This window comes from Bombyx mori, chromosome 20 (genome assembly GCF_030269925.1).
Source record: "Bombyx mori chromosome 20, ASM3026992v2".
In the NCBI taxonomy this organism is placed as follows: Eukaryota; Metazoa; Arthropoda; class Insecta; order Lepidoptera; family Bombycidae; genus Bombyx; species Bombyx mori.
The window spans coordinates 9,898,231-9,924,150 of record NC_085126.1 but is presented as its reverse complement, the minus strand read 5'-3'; the positions used below and the strand labels follow the sequence as shown (position 1 = coordinate 9,924,150).

General features: G+C 41.9%; 2 protein-coding genes across 10 annotated transcripts in view; both read left to right on the top strand.

Annotated features, from left to right (window-relative positions):
• LOC101740004 (KH domain-containing, RNA-binding, signal transduction-associated protein 2) overlaps positions 1-25,920 on the top strand; it is a 284,259-nt gene that overhangs the window by 163,460 nt on the left and 94,879 nt on the right. For 6 of the 9 annotated variants that reach the window (XR_009975858.1, XR_009975855.1, XR_009975854.1 and 3 more), the window contains exon 3: positions 22,024-22,053. The exons of the other annotated variants lie outside the window; for them this stretch is intronic. Coding sequence is in view for 3 of the 6 variants with exons in the window: in XM_062674445.1 (XP_062530429.1) it covers positions 22,024-22,053 (30 nt within the window). In the remaining 3 variants the exon portion in view is untranslated. The remainder of the gene's footprint in view (positions 1-22,023; positions 22,054-25,920) is intronic. 9 annotated transcript variants of the gene reach the window in all.
• On the top strand, positions 4,557-10,975 carry LOC119630034 (uncharacterized). Its single transcript, XM_038017916.2, has 2 exons — positions 4,557-6,641; positions 9,636-10,975. The coding sequence occupies exons 1-2, from the start codon at positions 5,439-5,441 to the stop codon at positions 10,791-10,793; spliced, it is 2,361 nt and encodes a 786-aa protein (XP_037873844.1). The 5' UTR covers positions 4,557-5,438; the 3' UTR covers positions 10,794-10,975.

Genomic DNA, 25,920 nt, shown 5'->3' with positions numbered 1-25,920 from the left:
TAGCCCTAGGACAGTGGTTCCGAAAATGGCGCATAGACATCAACCCAGCGAAAAGTACTGCAGTGCTATTTCAGAGGGGAAGCTCCACACGGATTTCCTCCCGGATTAGGAGGAGGAATCTCACACCCCCGATTACTCTCTTTAGACAACCCATACCCTGGGCCAGGAAGGTCAAGTACCTGGGCGTTACCCTGGATGCATCGATGACATTCCGCCCGCATATAAAATCAGTCCGTGACCGTGCCGCGTTTATTCTCGGTAGACTCTACCCCATGATCTGTAAGCGGAGTAAAATGTCCCTTCGGAACAAGGTGACACTTTACAAAACTTGCATAAGGCCCGTCATGACTTACGCGAGTGTGGTGTTCGCTCACGCGGCCCGCACACACATAGACACCCTCCAATCCCTACAATCCCGCTTTTGCAGGTTAGCTGTCGGGGCTCCGTGGTTCGTGAGGAACGTTGACCTACACGACGACCTGGGCCTCGAATCAATTCGGAAATACATGAAGTCAGCGTCGGAACGATACTTCGATAAGGCTATGCGTCATGATAATCGCCTTATCGTTGCCGCCGCTGACTACTCCCCGAATCCTGATCATGCAGGAGCCAGTCACCGTCGACGCCCTAAACACGTCCTTACGGATCCATCAGATCCAATAACCTTTGCATTAGATGCCTTCAGCTCTAATACTAGGGGCAGGCTTAGGGACCCCGGTAACCGTACTCGTCGAACTCGACAAAGAGGTCGACGTGCAACCTAACCCATGCATCAGCCCGCTGAGTTTCTCGCCGGATCTTCTCAGCGGGTCGCGATTCCGATCCGGTAGTAGATTCATTCGCGAAACAATTGCTCTTGAGTTGTTAGGTCTCCTTCGGAGGCGCTCGGGCAGTTGTTAGCAAATCCCACCCCTCTTGGCTGAGCCTTTGCTCGCCCACCTGTCCTGGTGAAACTGGAAAGGCCTTCGGGCCACCAGTAAACTTTCAATCATAAAAAAAAAAAAAAAAAAAAAAAAAGGGTGGTGGTTCCTATCCGTGCGGACTCACAAGAGGTCCTACCACCACTAAAAATATTTTTGCGCCAAACTCCATACGTCCGTTAAAATAGGCTAATTTTGATTTATTTCAAGACCCGTTTTCAAATTGCCACTGACATATCGCTGCGGTAGCTGTGAATAATGATTCGTGTGCTATTTCAGTGTATTTGAATGTTTTAGTACGTGTAAATGCTATTTATGATGTGGTTACGTAGTGACCAAATAAAAATCGCCATTATTGTAACCTATTAAAGATGTTTCTGCGATATTTGTTGAAAGAAACAAAAAAAAACAGCGGCAATAAAAATATGTACGAGATAATTAAAAGGACTAGAGGTCCCGCAGTAGTCTAAATTCGACTATAATTAATTGGAATTGTAAGTTTGTACACTATTATGATTGTATTTTATACTTCGATAATCACAAATTTCGCCAAGATTACACTATAAAAAATATTAACAAAGACAAACAATATTCAATCTATTCTCAATTTGACAACAGACGTCAAGAACAAAAGTTGACAATAAATAGTATGCATGCGTGTGTGCGTCAAATACATGGTATGTAGTGTGTGTAATGTTTTCTTTATTGATTTAATGTATTTTTTATGCATTATTTTAAAAAAATATTAGCATTGTGCACTTCTTCTCTATATTCTCTATAAGTGTGGAAAATTTCATACACCTCCGTCCGCGCAATTTACGTAAAAAGGGATACAAAGTTTTTGCTTCACGTATTAATATATAGATGAACGGGAGCCATTTGTGAATTTACAAAAAAGCCATTTTCAATCATAAACATTCAATTCATTCTAAATGAAGAATTAAATAGTGAAGAGAGAAAAAAATGTTTCGGTATACTAAAAGCGCTTGAAAACACTTTTATTGTTGCTTCTTCACGGTTCGTTTCTTTTTATTTGTATAGACAGACGGAGATATCTGATTTTAGATATCGAAAAACGTCAAGATCCTTAGAAGGCGGTCGGCGATGGCGATGCAAAAGTTTTAGATTGAAATCGACTTCCAAGAATTATAAATAATTTATTTATTCGTAGCTTCCAAGCGCCTTTTGTGTATTCAAAATGGCATCTTAATTGAATTGATTTTCGTGATTACGGGTATTATATGTTTTAGTTAGGATTTTGTACTTTTTTACATCAACTGGGTCGCGTTAATCGTGTTCACAGACCATATGGCGGCTTTTTTTATTACTACAAAGGCTATGCCAGCGTTACCTAACAAGTCGGTGAACTCACGGGGCTTAAACCTGACGACGTTGCTAACGCTGGCCCTAGCAAAAGCAGTGCTTCATAGAACCTACCTCCTCCTCCTTGCGTCGGTTCCCTCATTACTGAGGGTCGTAGTCATGGTCTTGAAACAGTTTGTTTTTATAATGCACCGCCATCTGTTCCTATCTGCAGCTGAGTGCAGAGCATCGTGCACTGTGGTATCAAGGGCTGCACGAATCTGGTCCATCCAACGGGTCGAGCTCCTGGTCGTTTGCATAGAACCTACCACTGGATCGGAAACACGACCCACTGAGAAGATCCGGCGAGAAACTCAGTGGGCTGTGTCTCTGGGTAAATTTACTCGCCGAGCCCCTCCTCGCAAGCGACGGGTTCGGCGAGGACGATGACCAGAGTGGCGACAGGGTGTATTATGACCCAGCACAAGTAGGTACCACCACCTGCCTATTTCTGTCATGAAACAGAGATGCATTCTGGGTTGATGAGTGTAGCAGCCGTGGTACTACAAAACTGGAATTTACAACTCATATCTCAAAGTGGGTGACGGTATTAACGTTTTCATGTCTCAGGTGAGCACATAACACCGGTTTGGCCGTGAGCTCGTCCATTGTCTTAATGTACTGAGCGTCTTATCCATTAGGCCACGATGGCTTTAAAGTTGCTGGTCTTAAGCTGGTATAGGGACAGTATTGTAAACACGCGCTTTTTAAGCTTTTACCAATATGCTGCACGAACCAGTTGACCGTACGTAGATTAGTTCAGCTCGGTTCGTTCGTGTCAGAGGGAGGAATCTATATATTAATACGTGAAGCAAAAACTTTGTACCGCTTTTTACGAAAATTGCGCGGACGAAGGAGTATGAAAATTCACACAATTATAGAGAAGAAGTGCAGAATGATTTTTTTTTTAATTATGACAACAACAACAAAAACAAACTTAAACTCTTTATTTATTGTCAAACTTTTATTAGTTCTTAAAATATTTGGTCATAATATTGGCAATAGATTAGTATTGTTTGTCTTTAATATTATTTATCTGATCTATAGTGTAGCTTTGGCGAAATCTGTGATTATAAAAGTCTTCGACAATAGAACCATAATAATGTTCAAATTTATAATTTCAATTAATTATAGTCAAATTTCAACTACTGGAGGACTGTAAATAGACATGCTTTAACAAAAACCGACTTCAAATAGAAAAAAAAAGATATTCCAAAACAAATTAATATACACCAAAAACAATAATCATCGAAATCGGTTGACGTGACATTGAGTTATTTATCTATTTTTCGCGCACGTACTTAAGATTTATATGGATTTCTCATGGATACCATTATCAGAACGGACTAAATTGAAATGGAACCACACGGGAAGCGTCAGCTTTCTAATAAAAAAAGAATCATCAAAATCGAATCACCCAGTCAAAAGTTATGAGGTAAAAACATTTAAAAAAACCGTACAGTCGAATTAAGAACCTCCTTCTTATCTTGAAGTCGGTTAAAAAGTTGAGGAAAAACCCGGCGTTCGGCGGGTTAAGCTCCGGAAGAAAAACTCGAGAGATTGTAGCCTATATTTTATGAAGTCCGGCTTTCGAACCCATGACTGTTTATTGTTGTTACCGAAAGTCGAATCTCGTGAATAAATAAAAATCGAGAGGCATCTTAATGGGGACCTCTTGAAGTTTATTGACGCGCTATTGAAATCTATATATTAATACGTGAAGCAAAAACTTTGTATCCCTTTTTGCGAAAATTGCGCGGACGTAGGAGTATGAAATTTCTCACACTTATAGAATATAGAGAATACAGAGAAGGAGTGCACAATGCTAATATTTTTTTTAAATAATGCATAAAATATACTTTAAAACAATAAAGAAAACATTACACACACTACCGTGTATTTGACACAGCACATACATAAAAATATACTCTTTGTTTACTATCAATTGGGAAACTTTTGTTATTGTTTAAAGTCTGTGGTCGAATTGAAAATAGATTAATATTGTTTGTCTTTAATATTATTGATCTATAGTGCAGTTTTGGCGAATACTGTGATTATATTATCGAAATATAATAGTGCTTGACAATAGAACCATAATAATGTTTAAACTTATAATTTCAATTAATTATAGTCTATACTCGACTACTGCGGGGCTACTAGTAAATAATAATGAATCCAGAAAGTGTTGAGTGAGTTTCATATGTAATAAACGGTATTGTTAATCTCAAATTATTTATTTGGAAAACCAACAGCACAAAACAAACATATTGTTAAGGATCTCTAAATCCCCCTCCAAACAAGTTTTATTCTCGCCCACCACCGAGCTTCACTTCATCGAGCGATCGCGAACGCATGCATATACATTTTAACGATTACATACTATACATTATCTACTCCAATATATAACCACATTATTATTTGTTCTTCAGTTGTTTATTTTTAATAAACCTGTAAATACGAGCCAAATCGTTTTCATTGAAGAGAACAAGACATCCAGCAAAGAACATTGGTGACCTCGACGTGATGAACGTGATCAACATCAAACAGCAGGGAAGTGTCCATTCCTGATTTATATCTATTCTCATCATAAATCATCCATTAATTCATCCATAGGCCTTAGACTCGAACGAAAGTTAGCTTAATGTACTTTAAACTTTAACAAACTACCTCCATCTTAATAACTAAGAGTGAAATACATTAGTCAAAACTTGATTATTACACATTAATAAAGTCAAATATCATTTCGTAATCAATACTTCATTAAATACAGCAAATTATTATAATATTACATTTTGTTAACGCTGAGATTGCAGTACAACGAGTTGTTACAAATACATTTCGAAATAATTCTTTAATAACAAGCGTAAAATTTAACATTTAATTATTCATCATACGCATTCATTTAATCATAACATTTGTTTTGAATAGTTCAATTTCTGCATTCCAGTAAACGCTTCGTGTCGCACTACGTGTGTCATTTCAAAGCCGTTCGTTCCCGCATCTGGCCGACTACAGTTTATAAGACACTGCGCTGACCTTGACCCATTGTTAATTGAGGGCATTGACCGGATTGCATAATTTACGTAACATTCTATTTTAATTTTATTTATTTTTCTCGTTTGCTTTCAATTTTGTATTGCTCATTCCTTTGCCATTATGTCTCACACTGAGAGATCTATCTCGCCAATCGGGAGTCTTAAACTAGATGTCCCCAGTGCAAGCACAGTAAGCACATTAAAAGAACTCAACGCTCGTCGTAGTTCCGTCAAGGGTCGCATTACTAAATATAAAAATTTATTTAATAAGATCTCAGAAACGCAGCCGACCTTGCAGGTTGATTTGTGTATGCTTAATCAAAGATATGAAAGTTTGAGAGAAATGTTTTCCAAGTTTGATGAATTGCAGACGCAGATAGAAATAATGAACACTGCTAATCTAGAAGCTGAACTAGATATAAGAGATGATATTGAGACAGATTTTTCATCACTTATCGCAAAAACTCAATTATTTTTGGAGGCTAATCAGACGCAACGCGAGGACTTTAGGCCCGCGAATTCTGAGATTTGTTCCAATTGTTCAAACCCAAGTCAACATATATCAGGCTTCAAATTGCCTACTATAAAAATTGCGAACTTTGACGGCACTTACTTTAAATGGCTAGAATTTCGAGACACTTTTACTTCATTGATCCACAGCAACAACAGAATTGAATCAGTACATAAATTTCATTACCTCAACTCTTATCTTGAAGGAGAGGCTGCTCACGTCCTCAGCAATCTCGAAGTTAGTTCTGCCAATTATGATGAAGCCTGGCAACTTCTTTGCGAGAGATACAACAACGAAAAGCAACTGATAAGCAATCATTTAAACTCGCTCTGTAACCTTCAGCCCGTGTCTCGCGATTCATCTAAAGATTTAAAATTTTTAATCGATCACATTTCGAAAAACTTACGGGCTCTCAACACCCTGGGCGAACCAACGGCGTCGTGGGATACGCTAGTAATACATCTGGTCACTTCAAAACTCGATAGTAGCACTAATTTTAAGTGGGAGGAGCACAGGAGCAATTTCAAGAGATCACCTTCTCTTAAAGATTTTTTTTTTTTCCTGAAAGCTCGAGCCGATATTTTGGAATCAATACAATTGAATAGGACAGAGCGTGCTTCAATTAATAAACGTCCGCTAAATTCCTTCGATTTGAGCAAAGGTCAACGGCCTCAAACAAGATCATTTGTGATTTCAGCTGGCCAATCCTCCTCCTCGTCGACTTCCATATGCGTCCTGTGCGGTGGTGATCATCGCTTATATGATTGTGCGACCTTCTTGGCAAAATCAATCGCTGACAGGACCGCCGAGGTGGTGAGGTTAAGACTATGTTTTAACTGCCTACGCAAGGGGCATTCAGTACAACAATGTAGGTTAGGTCCTTGTTACATTTGCAAATTATTTCACAACACCCTACTACATAGGGATAATTCTCAGGCTGCAAATATATCCAACGTTCAAGCACAAAGCTCGACAACCGAGGCGGGGTCTGAGGGTGAGCAGGCTACGTGCAATAGCGCTGTCAGTATGTCAGTGGGTTCCAAATCAAATGTACTTCTTTCAACGGCGATGGTCGAAATATACAATCCAAACACAAGACATCATGTCACGGCTCGTGCACTTCTAGACAGCGGCAGTCAGTCGTCCATTATTACAGAGAATTTAAAATTGAAATTACAGTTAAGTTCTTTACCGACTAAATTAAACATTATAGGGATTGGTAATCAAAACACATGCTTGAAGTCGTTGAATCGTTGCAACATAGTGTTGGCCTCAAAGTGTAACGATTATAATATTGAAACTTCATGTTTAGTGCTGCCTCAAATTACAACCAACCTACCTAATAAGACAGTAGATATTTCAGAAATACAACTTCCATCTCATTTAAAACTCGCAGATCCTAAATTCAATTATTCGGCACCTATTGATTTACTAATAGGAGCCGATATTTTTTGGACTTTAATTGAACCGCGACAAATTTCTTTAGGAACCAACAAGCCCGTTATGCATAAATCCAAACTAGGCTGGATATTATCCGGTCCAATCTCAACCAGTCAAAACAATCACAAGAATTCTATACATTGTAATTATGCTTTTATTCAATCGCGCGAGTCGAGAGTTTCAAATAGGTCTCTTAATGAGCAACTAGCTAAGTTTTGGGAAATTGAGCAAGTACCTCAATACGATTCCCTCAAAACAGAAGAAGAAATAGAATGTGAAAATCATTACGTTGCTAACACATATCGTAATGACGAAGGCAGGTTTTGTGTGAGATTGCCATTAGTTTCAGAGCCCACTTGCTTAGGCGACTCATTCACACTAGCTAGAAACCAGTTCTTGTCATTGGAGAGACGTTTGTCAAAAAACAGTGACCTTAAAAATTTATATTCGCAGTTTATACATGAATACTCTGTGCTAGGCCACTTGTCTGAGTCGGAGATATTGATTCCTCGGCAATCTTATTTTATACCTCACCACGCGGTACTGAAACCATCTAGCGAATCAACCAAGCTGCGCGTCGTATTTAATGGTAGTGCGAAGACAACATCTGGATTTTCCATAAACGATTTATTAATGGTTGGCCCAAATATACAAGATAAACTTTTTAACATTTTGCTTCGATTTCGTCAATACACCTACGTAATATCAGCTGATATAGAAAAGATGTACCGACAAGTACAAATACAAAACAATGACCGCGATTTGCAAATGATACTTTGGCGTGATACAAGTACGGAGGCACTGAGATCACTGCGGCTCAATACAGTTACCTATGGCCTTTCTAGTTCAAGTTTCCTGAGCACACGTTGTCTGTGGCAGTTGGGCGAGGACTCTTGTGAACCTAAAATTAAAAATATTATTCAGAACGACTTCCTGGTGGACGACATGCTCACCGGAAGTGACAGTGAGACTGAGCTACATTATATTAAAAAAACCGTAGAGAGTACATTAGCAGCCGGCTGTTTCAATCTACGTAAGTACCGTTCCAATATACCATCTCTCTTGATCGAGCCGCAGTCTCTTCAACGTGAACTCATAATTAGTTCATCGTCACATACCTTAGGGATAGGTTGGAACCCCAACGAAGATTACATTAGCTTTCCTAGCAATTACAAAATTACAAAAAATATTCCTACCAAAAGATCTATTTTATCAGATTCATGTAAAGTTTTCGATCCTCTTGGATTGCTGAGTTTATTCACAATTAAACCTAAAATCATACTGCAAAGACTTTGGCTGAATAAAATCGATTGGGATGAACCTGTTCCCGCCGACATAAGTAGAGCCTGGCAATCATTTCTTTGCAGCGTGTCTGAAATCCAACACTTGCGAATTCCTAGACATGTCTTATGTCCCGAGTCGATTAACACAGAGCTGCATTGCTTCTGCGATGCTTCGCAGTCTGCATACGCAGCATGCATTTATCTCAGATCTCACGACGCGCAAGGCAACGTGCGCGTACGCTTGTTATGTTCCAAAGCTCGAGTAGCTTCTGTGAATCCGATGACTATTCCAAGACTCGAGCTATGCGCGTGCGTCCTGGGCGCACAGTTGGTGAGTGCTGTGTGTCGCGCATTGCGATGCGCAATTTCCCACAAAATATTTTGGACTGACTCATCTATTGTGCTGACCTGGTTGAGTATGAGATGTGATAGACTGAAAACCTTTGTGGCAAACAGGGTAGGTACCATTTTGGAATCGACTGACATTTCTGAGTGGCGTCATGTGCCAACGTCGTGTAATCCTGCAGATTTAGCTTCACGTGGTTTGGATGTGTCTGCACCTCCTCAGATGGATCTTTGGTGGAACGGCCCAAAGTTCTTGAAAGAAAGCAAAAATGAGTGGCCAGCATTGTTTAACCACCGCCATCCCACTGATGATTTGCCGGAAATAAAGATTAATTTAGTGAACACATCTAAAAACATGATACAGACATTAATACATTTTGATAGGTATTCTAATTTGCGCATATTGCAAAGAGCTTGTGCATATATTTTAAGATTCGTTTTAAATTGCAGAAACAAACCCAATAAAAAGAATGGTATATTGCAGCCTGATGAGCTCATCAATTCATTTGAAACTTTAGTGAGATTAGCTCAGAAGGATAGTTTCAGTACTGAACTAGCCACAATCGATAATAAAGGCGTGCTGAGTCCGAACAATCCTTTAATTTCCTTAAGCCCGTTTATTGATGATAAGGGTATATTACGTGTAGGTGGTCGTTTAAACTATTCTTGTCAGATTTACGACAAACGTCATCCTATGCTACTACATGCGAAGCATAAATTGACAAAACTATTGTTCCAGCAAGAACATTTACGTCTTCTGCACGCTGGCCCACAGTTACTACTGTCCACTGTCAGAGAGTTCGTCTGGCCCATAGCGGGCAGAGATCTGGCACGTGCTACTGTGAGACAATGCATTGTATGCAGGCGGGCAAGTGCTAAGATGCTTGCACCTATGATGGGCGCATTACCCAGTCAACGCGTTGATCCTGACTTCCCCTTTATAAGTGCTGGTATTGATTTTTGTGGACCTTTCTTAATAACTGATAGGAAGGGTAGAGGGTGTAAGATATCGAAATGTTATATGTGCGTTTTTGTCTGCCTCAGATACAAATGTTTGCATTTAGAAGCCGTAAGCGATCTCACAAAAGAGGCATTCATATTATCGTTGCGTCGTTTTATCTCTCGCCGAGGTAAGCCGAAGGAGATTTTCTGCGATAATGGCAGAAACTTCGTATCTGCATCCAAAGAGATTACAGAATTTGTGAACTCTCATGCTGATGGCGTCGGTGGATTCCTTTCTAGTGAAGGGATTGATTTTAAATTTCAACCGGCATATGCACCACACTTCGGGGGTCTATGGGAGGCGTCAGTCAAATCAGCTAAATTTCATTTGAAAAGAATTCTCGATAACACTCACTGCACATTTGAAGAATTAGCTACTTTGTTTAATCAAATCGAAGCCATACTCAATAGCAGGCCTTTATGTCCCTTATCTTCCTCTCCTGATGACCTTGCTCCTCTGACTCCCGGACACTTCCTCATTGGAAGACCTTTGACGTCGTTGCCATCACCTAACTACATGCAACTTAGTACCTCTAGATTGAGCCGATACCAACACTTGGAGCAGATTCGTCAACATTTTTGGAATCGATGGCAGCTAGAGTACTTGAACGAATTACAGCAAAGACACAAATGGCGCGTACCAGCAAGATCAATCCAGAATGGTGACTTAGTTCTACTGAAGGACGAGAATATTCCACCGATGCAATGGCGGACGGGTCGAGTCATCAACCTATTTCCAGGAAAGGACAATATCGTGCGAGTAGCCGAAATCAAAACTTCGACTGGCGTTTATCGGCGTGGACTTCGATATCTTTGTCCTCTATTGGATACTGCAGAAGATTCTTCATTGGAAGCAAATGCTTCCAAGGCCCCGGAGGATGTTAAGGATCTCTAAATCCCCCTCCAAACAAGTTTTATTCTCGCCCACCACCGAGCTTCACTTCATCGAGCGATCGCGAACGCATGCATATACATTTTAACGATTACATACTATACATTATCTACTCCAATATATAACCACATTATTATTTGTTCTTCAGTTGTTTATTTTTAATAAACCTGTAAATACGAGCCAAATCGTTTTCATTGAAGAGAACAAGACATCCAGCAAAGAACACATATAATATATTAAAAAAATAACTAAAACAAAAACCAAACAAGCTTCCACCATCAAAATTACATACCTATATCATGAGTAGAAAGTAAACAAAGAAAAAAGATTATAAATCTATGTTTACAAAGAAATACAACCACACAATGCGCACATAATTATGCAGATCCACCTCTATTTTATGTGAATACATGAGCAGGGCCCTGAAACTGCGATACTTCAAGACAAATATTTTCTGTATGAAAACTAGCGACATCTTGTAGCGGATGCCCCCAAACTTATGTTGTTAAAGTTTGAAAGCATTTAATTATTGTAAAATTTCAGAGACAGTAAAAATCGTGAAAGTAAACGGTAAAAAGTAATTTTAATTGAGAAATCAGTACCTATCAGCGCGGTTAAAATTGTTAAATGAGTCGACTATTATCAAAGCCGGCAATGTGACTTTTGGACAATTATTGGTAAATCAGAAAAACGAATTATTGACTTTGTATTCTATTGGCAGTCACAAAACTCTTCTGAACGACATCTTAGATAAATAACAGGTTAAGTATTAACCTTTATTTAATGCAGGTTTTGAACCGTATTCTTTGAAGGAGACGATTATATTCAAATCAATCTGTATTGATATATCAATAACATTTTTTTGTCTAAATGCACAGATTGCCACCTTTGATAATAGACGACTCAAATGCCCCCGGAATTTCAGCCTCGATACAGTCTCCTTGATCGATATTTATGTACCGGGCGATACACTCTTCAGGATGACTTCAAAATTAATTTGAAACAATATTGAATTTGAAGTGTGCGGTAGGCAGCGGCTTGGTTCTGCCCCTGGCATTGCTGAAGTCCATGGGCGACAGTAACCACTCACCATCAGGTGGGCCGTACGCTCGTCTGCCTACAAGGGCAATAAAAAAAATAAAAAAAATACCGACCATGGCTTAATGGTGCACCAAATAATTATATCTACGAAAAAACTAGTGATTGCCTCTCTTGGGGGGTTGATTGCTTCCCGCTTCCGTAGGTTTAACCCGCGATTCCCTACAAGTAACCCCTGGGTGGTGCAAAACGGGAGCCGAATACATAATCGGTGGTAGGACTTGTCCGACTGGCTGGCGACCACCCTCCAACTAGAGTCCGCCGCCAAATAGCCTAGCTGTGTTCCGGCGTGTGGGTTGGAGAGCCAGTGTTATTCCTACCCTTTCCTCTTCCTTGTTGGGGGTGAATCTTGGCGATACCTGGAACATGCGGAGCAGACGTGCGTGTGAGCTCGCGGGACGTGATTGTTTGACGGGGGTATAGGGAGACCCAGTGAAACGGTGTTCGCCGCCGCCCGCCGGTCAGTTGGGGACCTGAACCCGGGTGTCACTACTAAACTCCGCCCCGGGAAGCTGTCCCGCCAACCGGTGTAAAATCCTGTCGTGCGGTCGTCGTGCCGGAGTCGGAGACCGGAGTGGATCCCGGCGATCGCACGCAGGGTGGACTGGGGGCCCTTCCATGCCCTGCGTCAGTCGCTCACGCAACCCGTGGTCGAGCACGTACTGTGCTCCGCGCTTTATTCAGGTATTGTCACGATTTCGCCTCGAACATCCTACCCCGCCCAATCCCACTCTCCAAATAAAAAAAATAATGAAAGTTCGAAAAAGGAAAAGGGTTTTGTCGGCGACTCCCCATTCCACATTTAATGTGGATTTCAGCAATGTAAGGGGTCTACATAGCAACCTCGACGCCGTACACCACCATCTTGAGACGGCGCAGCCTGCCCTTCTTTTTCTGACGGAGACGCAGATATCTGCTCCGGATGATACTTCGTACCTTGAATACCCCGGCTACGTATTGGAGCACAACTTCCTGCGTAAAGCCGGGGTGTGTGTATTCGTCCGGGCTGATGTCTGTTGTCGCCGTCTACGAAGTCTCGAACAACGGGACCTGTCCCTCTTGTGGCTGCGTGTAGATCACGGGGGCTGTACCCGAGTCTACGCGTGCCTGTACAGGTCCCACAGCAGTGATGCAGGTTCAGCTCTGATAGAGCATGTGCAAGAGGGGACTAACCGCGTGCTTGAGCAGTACCCATCTGCGGAGGTGGTGGTTCTTGGAGACTTTAACGCTCATCACCAAGAGTGGTTGGGGTCCAGAACCACTGACCTCCCGGGTCGGACTGCCTACGATTTCGCCTTGGCCTACGGCCTCTCCCAGCTGGTGACACAGCCCACCCGTGTCCCAGATATTGAGGGGCACGAGCCTTCTCTGTTGGACCTTCTGCTGACCACTGATCCAGCCGGATACAGTGTGGTGGTCGACGCTCCACTTGGATCGTCTGATCACTGCCTTATCCGTGCTGCCACACCACTCTCTCGTCCTAGTCGTCGAACGACGACTGGGTTTCGAAGAGTTTGGCAGTATTTGTCAGCAGATTGGGATGGATTGCGTGAGTTTTACGCATCCTACCCATGGGGGCGGTTCTGCTTTTCCTCTGCTGATCCTGACGTCTGTGCGGACCGTCTTAAAGACGTGGTGCTCCAGGGGATGGAATTGTTTATTCCCTCCTCTGAAGTGCCCGTTGGGGGTCGCAGCAGACCCTGGTATAACAATGCCAGCAGGGATGCTGCACACCTCAAGCGGTCCGCATACGTTGCATGGGATGATGCTAGGAGACGTCGGGATCCTAACATCTCAGAGGAAAGGCGGAAATATAACGCCGCTTCCAGGTCCTACAAGAAGGTTATTGCCAGGGCGAAATCGGAGCACGTTGCTAGAATTGGCGAGCGACTGAAGAGCTATCCCTCTGGGAGCCGTGCTTTTTGGTCGCTCGCCAAAGCTGCAGAAGGTAACTTTTGCAGGTCTAGTCTCCCACCACTACGCAAGTCCGATGACAGTCTGGCCCATAGTGCGAAAGAGAAGGCTGACCTTCTGGTCAAACTCTTCGCCTCGAACTCGACTGTGGACGACGGGGGTGCCACACCACCGAACATCCTCCGGTGTGATAGTTCCCTGCCGGAGATCTGCTTTACACAGTGTGCAGTCAGGCGGGAACTCCGACTCCTGGACGTCCATAAGTCGAGCGGGCCAGACGGCATCCCTGCAGTGGTTCTGAAAACGTGCGCCCCTGAGCTGACGCCTGCGCTAACGCGTTTGTATCGCCTCTCTTATTGCGCTAACAGGGTTCCGTCTTCATGGAAGACTGCCCACGTCCACCCTATCCCCAAGAAGGGTGACCGGTCGGACCCATCGAGCTACAGGCCTATCGCGATAACTTCCTTGCTTTCCAAGGTGATGGAGCGAATAATTAATATACAACTCCTGAAGTATCTGGAGGATCGCCAGCTGATCAGTGACCGACAGTACGGTTTCCGTCACGGTCGCTCAGCTGGCGATCTTCTTGTATACCTTACTCACAGGTGGGCTGAAGCCTTGGAGAGCAAGGGCGAGGCTCTTGCTGTGAGCCTTGATATTGCGAAGGCCTTCGACAGGGTCTGGCATAGGGCACTTCTGTCGAAGCTACCATCTTACGGAATCCCCGAGGGTCTCTGCAAGTGGATCGCTAGCTTTTTGGATGGGCGGAGCATCACGGTCGTTGTAGACGGTGACTGTTCTGATACCATGACCATTAACGCTGGCGTTCCACAAGGTTCGGTGCTCTCCCCCACGCTTTTCATCCTGTATATCAATGACATGCTGTCTATTGATGGCATGCATTGCTATGCGGATGACAGCACGGGGGATGCGCGATATATCGGCCATCAGAGTCTCTCTCGGAGCGTGGTGCAAGAGAGACGATCAAAGCTTGTGTCTGAAGTGGAGAACTCTCTGGGGCGAGTCTCCAAATGGGGTGAATTGAACTTGGTTCAATTCAACCCGTTAAAGACACAAGTTTGCGCGTTCACTGCGAAGAAGGACCCCTTTGTCATGGCGCCGCAATTCCAAGGAGTATCCCTGCAACCTTCCGAGAGTATTGGGATACTTGGGGTCGACATTTCGAGCGATGTCCAGTTTCGGAGTCATTTGGAAGGCAAAGCCAAGTTGGCGTCCAAAATGCTGGGAGTCCTCAACAGAGCGAAGCGGTACTTCACGCCTGGACAAAGGCTTTTGCTTTATAAAGCACAAGTCCGGCCTCGCGTGGAGTACTGCTCCCATCTCTGGGCCGGGGCTCCCAAATACCAGCTTCTTCCATTTGACTCCATACAGAGGAGGGCCGTTCGGATTGTCGATAATCCCGGTCTCACGGATCGTTTGGAACCTCTGGGTCTGCGGAGGGACTTCGGTTCCCTCTGTATTTTGTACCGTATGTTCCATGGGGAGTGCTCTGAGGAATTGTTCGAGATGATACCGGCATCTCGTTTTTACCATCGCACCGCCCGCCACCGGAGTAGAGTTCATCCATACTACCTGGAGCCACTGCGGTCATCCACAGTGCGTTTCCAGAGGTCTTTTTTGCCACGTACCATCCGGCTATGGAATGAGCTCCCCTCCACGGTGTTTCCCGAGCGCTATGACATGTCCTTCTTCAAACGAGGCTTGTGGAGAGTATTAAGCGGTAGGCAGCGGCTTGGCTCTGCCCCTGGCATTGCTGAAGTCCATGGGCGACGGTAACCACTCACCATCAGGTGGGCCGTATGCTCGTCTGCCTACAAGGGCAATAAAAAAAAAAAAAAAAAAAAAAAAAAAAAAATCTTCTATCTTCTTCTTCTATATATATAAAAATGAATTGCTGTTCGTTAGTCTCGCTTTGGCGAGTTTTAACTCGAGAATGGTCGGACCGATTTGGCTAATTTAGGTCTTGAATTATTTCTGGAAGTCCAAAGAAGGTTTAAAAGGTAGATTAAATAAAAATAACAATTTTGTTTTTCCTTTGATGTGTCCCCCGTAGGACGTATTCCTTTTGTTTGTTTTAAGTTTAAAATATACAAAAGTTTAGGTCTTTTATTTATCGAACGAGGCACTACGAAGTCTGCCGGGTCAGCAGTAAGAATGTAAAAAAAAAGCTTTATACTAAACATACAATTTTGAATTTTTTGGCGTAGACACATAACTCTGAAATGCTGAATCTTTGCTCTAAGACATTCTGTATCAATATTTTTTATTGCCTTTGTAGGCACAGAAGCATGCGCCCCACCTGATGATAAGTGGTTACCGTCGCTCATAGACATCAGCAAGGCCAGGGGACAGCCAAGTCGCTGCCTACCATTACTAAATATCACATCTACATACACTTTATCTACTCATTGTATAGAGTCGTATAATAAATAAAACTAGCTGGCCCGGCAAACGTTGTTTTGCCAAATTATTTCTAGGAAAGATAGGTAACCTAGTTACCGACTGCAACGCCATCTGCCGGGCTGATTTGTAAATCTAAACCATTCTCGAATCCACCTGAAGGTACACAGAAAATTTCATTAAAATCGGTCCAGCCGTTTAGGAGGAGTTCAGTGACAAACACACGCACAGAAGAAATATATATATGTTGGCTCACGTCAGGGATGGCTGAGCGGTAGTTTCGTCATCACTCGTATTCGATTGAACTCAGTTTAGTCAATAAAACTTTTCAATAATAATTATTGAAACTCAACACACACAACTTTCACAATGACAGGATAAACCGACAGTTTCGTTGCACATACCGACTGACTGACTGGCTGACTGTCAGAGACTCACTGCTGAGACGGACGGAATCACTGTCTGACACGAATGCCACGACTCTGTCCACGTACCGCCATTTTATACTGTGGCGTTACGGAGTTTACCCTTCATTTTGTGATATTTATCAAAACAACATTTCATCATTTAAAATAATAATCAAAACCACCGTCTTAATATTACTAAAAGTCGTTATCCACGACATATATATATAAAGATTGGTTACTCAACCTAACGAAGACATTGTATCATTGCACTTTGCAATAAACTATGTATTACTTAATTAACCCAGTACAGAACAAAGTAAACACGTTACGTATTAATTTAACCTTTGTTTGTCTGTCTGTTTGTTCCGGCTGATTTCCGAAACGGTTAATGCTACTTCAAAACAAAAATTAGGGTTCCGTGCAGTAAAAATAAAACCCCTAAAGTTGTTACCAAAAATACATTCAAATAAGGAAGTTTTATTAATATCAGACGGAGCGTGACAAGGTTTGCTAGTAATATGCAATTTAGGTTTTAAACTTCAAATTCAATTTTATAAATATCAAATTCAATTCGATGTTTTTAATCAATGTCAATTAAATGTCTTGAAGTCATGTTTTTTTTATGTTAATTTTAAAATAATAAAAATAAAAATTCGAACCTTGGAATAGTAATTGAATTTGATATTTACAAAATTTAAATTGAAGTTTATAAAATTGAATTTGAACTTTATAAAATTGAATTTGAAGTTAATAACTAAATTATACTCTTCAATAACAAACCGAACTAATAAATAATTTGTTATCTTGTTTTATCCTATCGGTACTGGTCAGTTTTTTTTTTTTATCTTACCTATGCTGATAGCCTTAAGAACTTATTTCAGCTTCTTCTTGACGTGTAGGTTAGCTCTCGGGGCTCAAACCGGGAGTGTTGCTAACACTGGCCCTAGCAAGAGCAGTGCTTCGCAAAATCTACCACCGGATCGGAAACGCGACTGTGTTTGGGCTGTGTCTATGGGTTAATTCACTCGTCGAGCCCTTCGTCGCGAGCGACGGGTTTGACGAGGACGGTGACCGCACTGGTCAGGATATTCGAGCGTACTTATAAAATTATTAAATTATAAAAGCTCCATAGAAATTAGAATTAACTTTTACGTTATCGACAACATTAAAAAACTCGCACTAGGCACAGAGATCTATAGAATTTATACAGTAATCCCAACTTTAAATAAGAAACTACCACCGTGATATTGCGGGTGGTGTTGTGGAAAATGGTTCTGTAAACCAGTACACGCTCAGAGGAATAGACAAACAAATTGTTTTTATTAAATTGTTTTATATAGATAGATATACGCCCTCCATTATGTTGACTTAACAATTCAATATACGATTTGTCTTTCGCCAAACAGTTCACCGTTCCACACAGCCGTATGTTATACAATGGGTTGATACAAAAATGTTCTTTATGTGTACCGTAATAATAATGTTATTCGTATGTATTCATAAAACAAAAATATGTTCACGACGTTATTATCATATCTGGTAGGTTACAAATGAAAAAATATGTTATACAAGAACGAATAAAGTCGTTTTTTGGGATTCCTAACCGATTTGGTTATTTGCAATTACATTTAGTCGCATGTTTGGGAAAGTTGTCAGGGTAAATTCGACGTTGTATCGTTGTGCATAAGGCTTTTTGGTTTATTATTGAGTTGTGATTTTTGTCGATGTTTTCAGACATCGCACGTTGTTTTTATTTGCCATCGTTTCCGCTGATAGTCAACTTTGGGAGATCATTTTGTGTACCTAAGTTACATTATTTATTTTTAATATCAGCTAACATAATCTTCATGACATTTTATTAATTGCAAATATTCACGATTACCTAGTACCTAGTATACAGATATCAGATACTAGGTAATCAGTAAATTATACAGACTAGAGGTCCCGCAGTAGTCGAAATTCGACTATAATTAAATGGAATTGTAAGTTTGTACACTATTATGATTGTATTTTATACTTCTATAATCACAAATTTCGCCATGGCTACACTATATAAAAATATTAATAAAGACAAAAACAATATTTAATCTATTCCCAATTTGACCACAGACGTCAAGAACAAAAGTTTGACAATATATAGTATGCATGCGTGTGTGCGTCAAATAAATGGTATGTAGTGTGTGTAATGTTTTCTTTATCGATTTAAAGTATCTTTTATGCATTATTTAAAAAAAAATTTAGCATTGTGCACTTCTTCTCTTTATTCTCTGTAAGTGTAGAAAATTTCATACTCCTCCGTCCGCGCAATTGTCGTAAAAAGGATACAAAGTTTTTGCTTCACGTATTAATATATAGATACTAGGCAATCTACTACTAGTACTCATGGTAATCATGATTACCTACCATGTATGTTTTATAGTTGAAATGAGACTATGACACAGTCAACTAGACGTTATGCAGACTCATGGGAGGACATGGCCGGCAGATCTTAAAATCTGAAATATCTAAAAAAAATGGCGTCTCCTTATCTCTTCAAAACACATGAGTGACTGAAAAAACCGAAACAAGAAGAGTCTGGTTCGTGCAATTTTAAAAGAGCCGTCATTGAATACGCATATTTTATCTTAGAAGCAGCAATGTAATTACTGACCAAACAGCGTTTTTAGACTGCAGGTTTTGCAGGGTACTTGTAAATGAGTGTGCTTAGTGCGAGTTTTTTAACGTTCTCGATAGCGTAAAAGCTAGCTCATATTTGTATGGAATTGCGACTTGGACACGGCAGAGCATACGCTCGTCGCCTGCCCCGCATGGGAGGGGTGGCGCCGTGTCCTTGTTGCAAAAGTAGGAAACGACTTGTCGTTGCCGAGTGTTGTGGCATCGATGCTCGGCGACGACGAGTCGTGGAAGGCGATGCTCGACTTCTGCGAGTGCACCATCTCGCAGAAGGAGGCGGCGGGGCGCGTGAGAGACGCACAATCCCGCCGCCGTCGAGCGGGGGCCAGGGAGGCGGATCTCGCCCAAACCCTGGCCCTCTGAGTGTTTCGGGTCCCCCCTCACATGTCGGTCTGGGGACCGGCGAGGAGGGCCTAAGAAGACGACGTGCAAGCTGCTCTGCACGCGTTTTACGCAAAAGCATCCGGGTGATGGAAGGCCGGCTATCCTCGACCCACGCTGGTTCTGGTCCAGCGGGGTATTCCGTAGGATAGCTCACTCTAACCGGCGCCATCTAGGCGGGCTTCGGATAGCCTGCCGACCGAGAGGGCTGGTGGTCGTGGCGCCGACGACCGCCAGTCCGGCGTCCCGAGGGGGAGGGTGATGGGAGAGATGTGCTCCGCACTAAACGCTTCGCTTTCCCCCCTTTGCCTCTTCATGAGTTCTGTGTCATGCGAGGTTTGGACGTTGGTTGTTGAGCGACAGGAGGTTTTAGTCAGTTCGACTCTGACATGCTCCGCCCTCTATCCCCAGTGGAGGGCGGAAGTCCGGCGATTTCCTTCTGACCAAAAAAAAAAAAAAATATTTGTATGGAATGGGATCGTTTGTGTACGTTTGCCGCTAGGGGCGCTGTTCCAACTGCATACAAAATTGAGCGAACTTTTACGCTATCGAGAACGTTAAAAAACTCGCACTAAGCATACTGGTGACGCGCGGGGTCAATATACGCGGAAAACGCGAGTAGCGTCGACAAAAAGAACAAACGGCAAACAAAGAACAAACAAAACGGCCGTCTGGTGTAGTGGTAAGTGACATGGTCACTACACGAGGGGGTCGCGGGTTCGAATCCCGCCAAGGGAAGATATTTGTATGATAACTACCTAGTCAGGTCATAAATTCTGTCACATGTTTAATGTAAAATAATTGAAACAAGTTTATTCATTATGTAACCATTCATATACCAAAATGAACTTAACAAAACATAGATTCTTATGACACTAAAGTTTATTCAAAATGACCTCCGTGATTTTGAATACAGGCCTTCAATCTGCGCGGCCAGTCGTCTATCGCAGCACGAACGAGGTCCATGTCAATATCGGCGGCTGCCTTAATCAAGGATGTCTTGAGTGACTCCAAATTGGGATGAGGCTTTGAGCACGCCTTTTCCTCCAAGTGTTGCCATATCTTGTAATCTAACGGATTCAAATCTGGACTGGAGGAGGGCCAGTCTTCGTGCCGGATGAAGTCGATTTCACGCGCCGCCAGCCAGTCTTGTGTGCTCTTCGCTCTATGAGCTGGCGACGAATCTTGTTGGAATACCCAGTGCCTGTTATTGAACATGGTATGAGAAACAGGTTCCACAAGGTTCGTCAGGACTGTATTTTGATACACAACTGCATTCGTTTTTACACCTTTCTCACAAAAATATACCTCTGTTAAGCCCCAATAAGAAACTCCCAACCATACCATGAGCGTGGATGGAAAATGACCTCGTTGGACACGCGGAATACGGTTGCTCGCTTCTTCACTACTGTGTGCGTACACCTTATCATTTTTTTTGTTGTAGCTCTCTTCTACGGTAAAATTTTTTTCTTCCGAAAAAAGAATTTCCCGATATATTTTTCCCGCGTACCGCTTCAACAAAGCGCGGCATCTCTTCAGTCTCAGGTCCATTAGACGAGCATTCAAACGATGTCCTGTTTTTCTTCGATATGCCCGAAGCCCTAAGTCTTCATTTAACACCCTTTTTACCGTGGTTCTGCTTAACCCCATCTGAAGGGCCAACAGTTTCTGCTTACGTTTGGGATTTCTTTGAATTCGCGCCTTCACAGCTTTTATCACTGCTGGAGTCCTAACAGACCGAGGGCGACCACTTCTTGACCTGTCATCTACACTAGAGTCTTCATTGTATCGTTTGATGGTACGATAAACGAATCTTTTGGTTATATTCAAATTTTTCAGTATGTTAAAAATTTGAATTGGCGCGTAACCGCAACGATGCAACGCAATAACTGCAACACGGTCTTCTTTAAACGTCCACTCCATATTTAAAAATGAGTAAAATTCTAAAAGTATACATTTTTATTTTCATGAACAATTCGAAATTGGAATTCAATAAACTTTTTTGTGGCCAGCATTCTAAAAGAAAAGTTTTTACTGTGTGACAATACTTATGACCTGACTAGTTATAAATGTCTTTCCAGGGTTATGGGTGTATATTAAATATATGTATGTGTATAATAAAAATATTATATTTATTTCCGTTATCTGGTACTTGTAACACAAGTTCTTTACGAACTTAGCACGGGACCAGTTAACGTGGCGTGATTGTTAGTAAATATTTTTATTTAAAAAATCCATTTTCCTTTGAAGACTAAATGTAAAATTGCGCTCCGTAACATTGTTAATATTAGCTCCATATAAATTTACTTACACTAACATATTTATTCTTTTGTATGCAGGTGTGACGACAAGGAGTGAAGAAATATTAGGTAAAGCTACATATTATTAACTTATTTTTAATTAACGCTATGGTTACATGAAAAAGTGTTGCAAGTAAGCCATGCACATCGAGTATCCGTGGTTTAGTAATATGAATGACACAGAAGCAGAATACTGATTTTCTTTCTTTTACCATCGCACCGCTAGTCACAAGAGTAGAATTCATCCATACTGCCTCAAACCGCTGCGTTCATCCACAGTGCACTTCCAGAGATATTTTTGCCACGTACCATATGGCTTTCGAATGAGCTCCCCTCCACGGTGTCCTTCTTCAAACGAGGCTTGGGAGAGTATTTAACTTGTGGAGAGTCCATGGGCGACGGTTACCCCTCACCATCAGGTGGGCCGTATGATCATCTGCCTACAAAGGCAATAAAAAAAAGTATCTTGCGACCCTAGTGATATTATTCGGTTACCAGAAAATACTAGGTAATACGCTTCCATCCAGATTGACACAAGGGTTAGAAGTTTCGATGATATTGTGTACCGTCACACAGTAAAAACCGGACCGCATGATTGTTTGGCGGCCAAAATAGATGGGGTTGTGGTACTCACCCGTGCAGAACTAACAAAACGCCCTATCGCTAATAAAATGCTACATCAGGTGATAAGTCTGCGCGGACTGCTATCCACAGTCTTGTGTATTCCTACAGCGTAGCAAAAAACATTGTTTCTTTTATTTATTGCTTACATGTGTGGACGACCTCACAGCTTACCTGGTGTTAAGTGGTTACTGGAGCCCATAGGCATCTACAACGTAAATGCGCCACGCACCTTGAGATATAAGTTCTAAGGTCTTTTTTTTTTTTTTTTTTTTTTTATTGCTTAGATGGGTGGACGAGCTCACAGCCCACCTGATGTTAAGTGGTTACTGGAGCCCATAGACATCTACAACGTAGACGCGCCACCCACCTTGAGATACAAGTTCTAAAGTCTCAGTATAGTTACAACGGCTGCCCCACCCTTCAAACCGAAACGCATTATTGCTTCACGGCAGAAATAAGCAGGGCGGTGGTACCTACTCGCGCGGACTCACAAGAGGTCCTACCACCAGTAAGTGCCATCTAAAGGGCATCCCCATTCTGCACATATATTGATATAATTTATCATGCACTCTTCAGTCTCGTTAGTTAAAATAGTTTGACCTCCTTATTTTTTCATAGTTACCTCATCTTCAATCTTATTCTACAACGTTGAAAATTAATTAAGACAGCTCCTCTCTTATCTTACAAATCTTTGAATAATTCGACACATGAATTTTGGCGGCGAAGAAATTTGTTTCGAAAAAAAATATGCGTAAATTTGAGTTTAACGTGCACATCACTGGTAGTGTTTCGCGAATTAAATCTAATTCAATGTTCGTCCTTTTCCCTCATGTGAGCCAATCCTCGCACAGCGTCTATAGGATTCAGCATCGGGTCCTGCTTCGTGCAAATAACGAAGTGCCTAGTTCGATCCAAAGGTCCTGTTGGATTGCTTGCTATAAGCGATCATTGGTGGTAGGACGTTTTGTGAGTCCGCGCGGGTAGGTACCACCACCCTACCCATTTCTGTCGTGAAGCAGTAATGCGTTTCGGTTTGAAGAGCGAGGCAGCCGTTAGAAGTAAGACTTTAGAACTCACGTCTTAAGGTGGGTTGAGGCATTTACGTTTTAAATGTCTATGGGCTCCGGTAACCATTTAACACCAGGTGGGCTGTGAGCTCCTCCACCCATCTAAGCAATACTACGAATGCTGAGAAACAGAACTATTACTAATAATTTTCTAACGAATTCAATTAGAGAAATCGAAATGTTGTAAATGTTAATTAACAGAAGTCCGTGGAAGCTATCAAGTGAATGGCATGTGAGCTTAAAGCACTAGGTTAATCTGAACGTCCCGAGGCGAGGTCCTTCGGGATTTTCCCGGGCATGAGATCCCGTCTTACCATTAGTACGGGTACCGGCTAAGGCGAGACTTTCGGCGCGCATCGCGGTACCGTAAGTTTCGTGTAGTCGGTGTGGTGGAGCTCGATGGGGTTTAGTCGGTAGTCGTTCTGCGGGGCAAGTGCTTCGCGCGCCTTTTTTCAAGCCGTAGTCTCTTGTGAGAAATTGGGGGAGGTGAAGAACCTCGGCCCTTCTCTTCTCCCCTTCTTCCTCTCAGGAGGCGCCGGAGTCCGACATAACCCGGTCCGTTACCCCCCTCCGTCCCTTACCGGATATCCGTAAATGGATTCCCCAGCGTTAAATAAGGTTAATCTGAAACTCTTAAAATCTGAACATCTTAAAACTCGATGGTATTGTCCAGGTATGAAGCAACTCAACCAGCAGCTAGGTCTTTAATAAGCATCGCCCGGTTACGCTGACATAGCCCCAAAAAAATCCATAGAGTAACACAAAAAATATTTCGATGGGATTTTTAATTTCAAATTACGATCAAACAAATATTACTACAGCATTTCAAAACTCAAAATAACTTTTCGGCTTCGAAATCAGTCCGTATATGCAGAAAGAGCAGTTGTTTTGTTGGTCAGAACATTTGACTTTGATAAAGTTTTTTATAAACAAGTTCAGGTAGATACTATAGTCGTATTTTTGGGGGAAAAGTCATGTGGGTTTTTGAGAGATGAGACACCTGTTAAGCAATACAATCGAACCTTCGACCTCATGTCTCAAAGTTGGTGGCGTACCACATTGCGTTATCTAAAAGCTCTTGTTACTTTACACCAAAATCTGTAAGCTCATCTAATTCTTCTTTTTTATAAAAAAAAAGTATAGCTTTAAATCACACGCTTCCACTAGGACCGCGATCTAAACTTTTATCAATACAAAAAAGCTGTGATTGAAAGCCCTACGTGACAAAACTCTGATTCTAGGGTCGTGAAAAAATATCACTACCGTTTTTTATCTCGATGCTCTCAGTTTTGATGTATTAGTGGTGCTTTAAAAAATATATGCCTATAATTTTTTTTTATTATGATACGAATTTTTCAGTCATCTAAATGTGGTATTTTTGTCGGTCATTTTCGAATCGTATATGACGACATAGTGACAGTAATAATTAAGACTCAATTTTCGAATGAATTCCATTTATTGCATGTCGAGTGTACAACGAAAAATACAGAGGGCTCCGCCTCAGACGGCTGCTCGAGTTGGAATGCGTTTTGAGTAATAGTCACTCGTATTTATTGTAGCAAGTAGGGGTAGTTTAGTTATGAATTCTCTTGGATAGCGTCTTAAACAGTTGTTGATATGCGTCAAATTAAGGAAACAGTTAGCTTTAACTATTTTTAGTTAACTAAATAGTGAGGTTGCGCCGACATATACATACTTTTGCGGTTACGAATGATACTTTAGTCGTTGGTGGCCACGAAAACTATAAAGTATTAGAAGGGTCGAAAAAATATAATGACAATAAATAAAGTGAGATTAAAAGTGAATTTTAAATATATCAATCTAATGTGGCTTTATCGCGCAAGACATTGCTCATCGGAAATGTCGTTGGATAGGACACACTCTACGGTGCAGCGGAGTCAACGCAGCATCAATCGCGTTTGAGTGGCAACCGCTTGGCAGGAGAAGACCTGGTCGCCCTGTACACACTTGGCGACGCACCGTAGAGAGTGAGATGAGGACTGCCAACGTGACCTGGAGTGATGTCAAGGAGCAAGCGCAAGACAGGGTAAAGTGGAGACAACTTGTGAGGGCCCTATGTACCAGCGGGATACCCTAGAACTACAACAAATGTGGCTTTTGGTTCCTTATTTCAGTTATAAACTTTTTTTTAAATGTGAGTTTACACCTATTTCATCATACATAACTCTGCCATGGAGCAAAAGTATTGTGAGTTGACCTCAATTTCATGGTGTGGTGACATTGA

Bases quoted from the DNA above. Each gene is read 5' to 3' on its own strand.
- LOC119630034 (XM_038017916.2), top strand. From the start codon at position 5,439: ATGTCTCACACTGAGAGATCTATCTCGCCAATCGGGAGTCTTAAACTA. The intron at 6,642-9,635 runs GTGAGGTTAAGA...CTATTGTTCCAG, and splicing joins CTGACAGGACCGCCGAGGTG to CAAGAACATTTACGTCTTCT.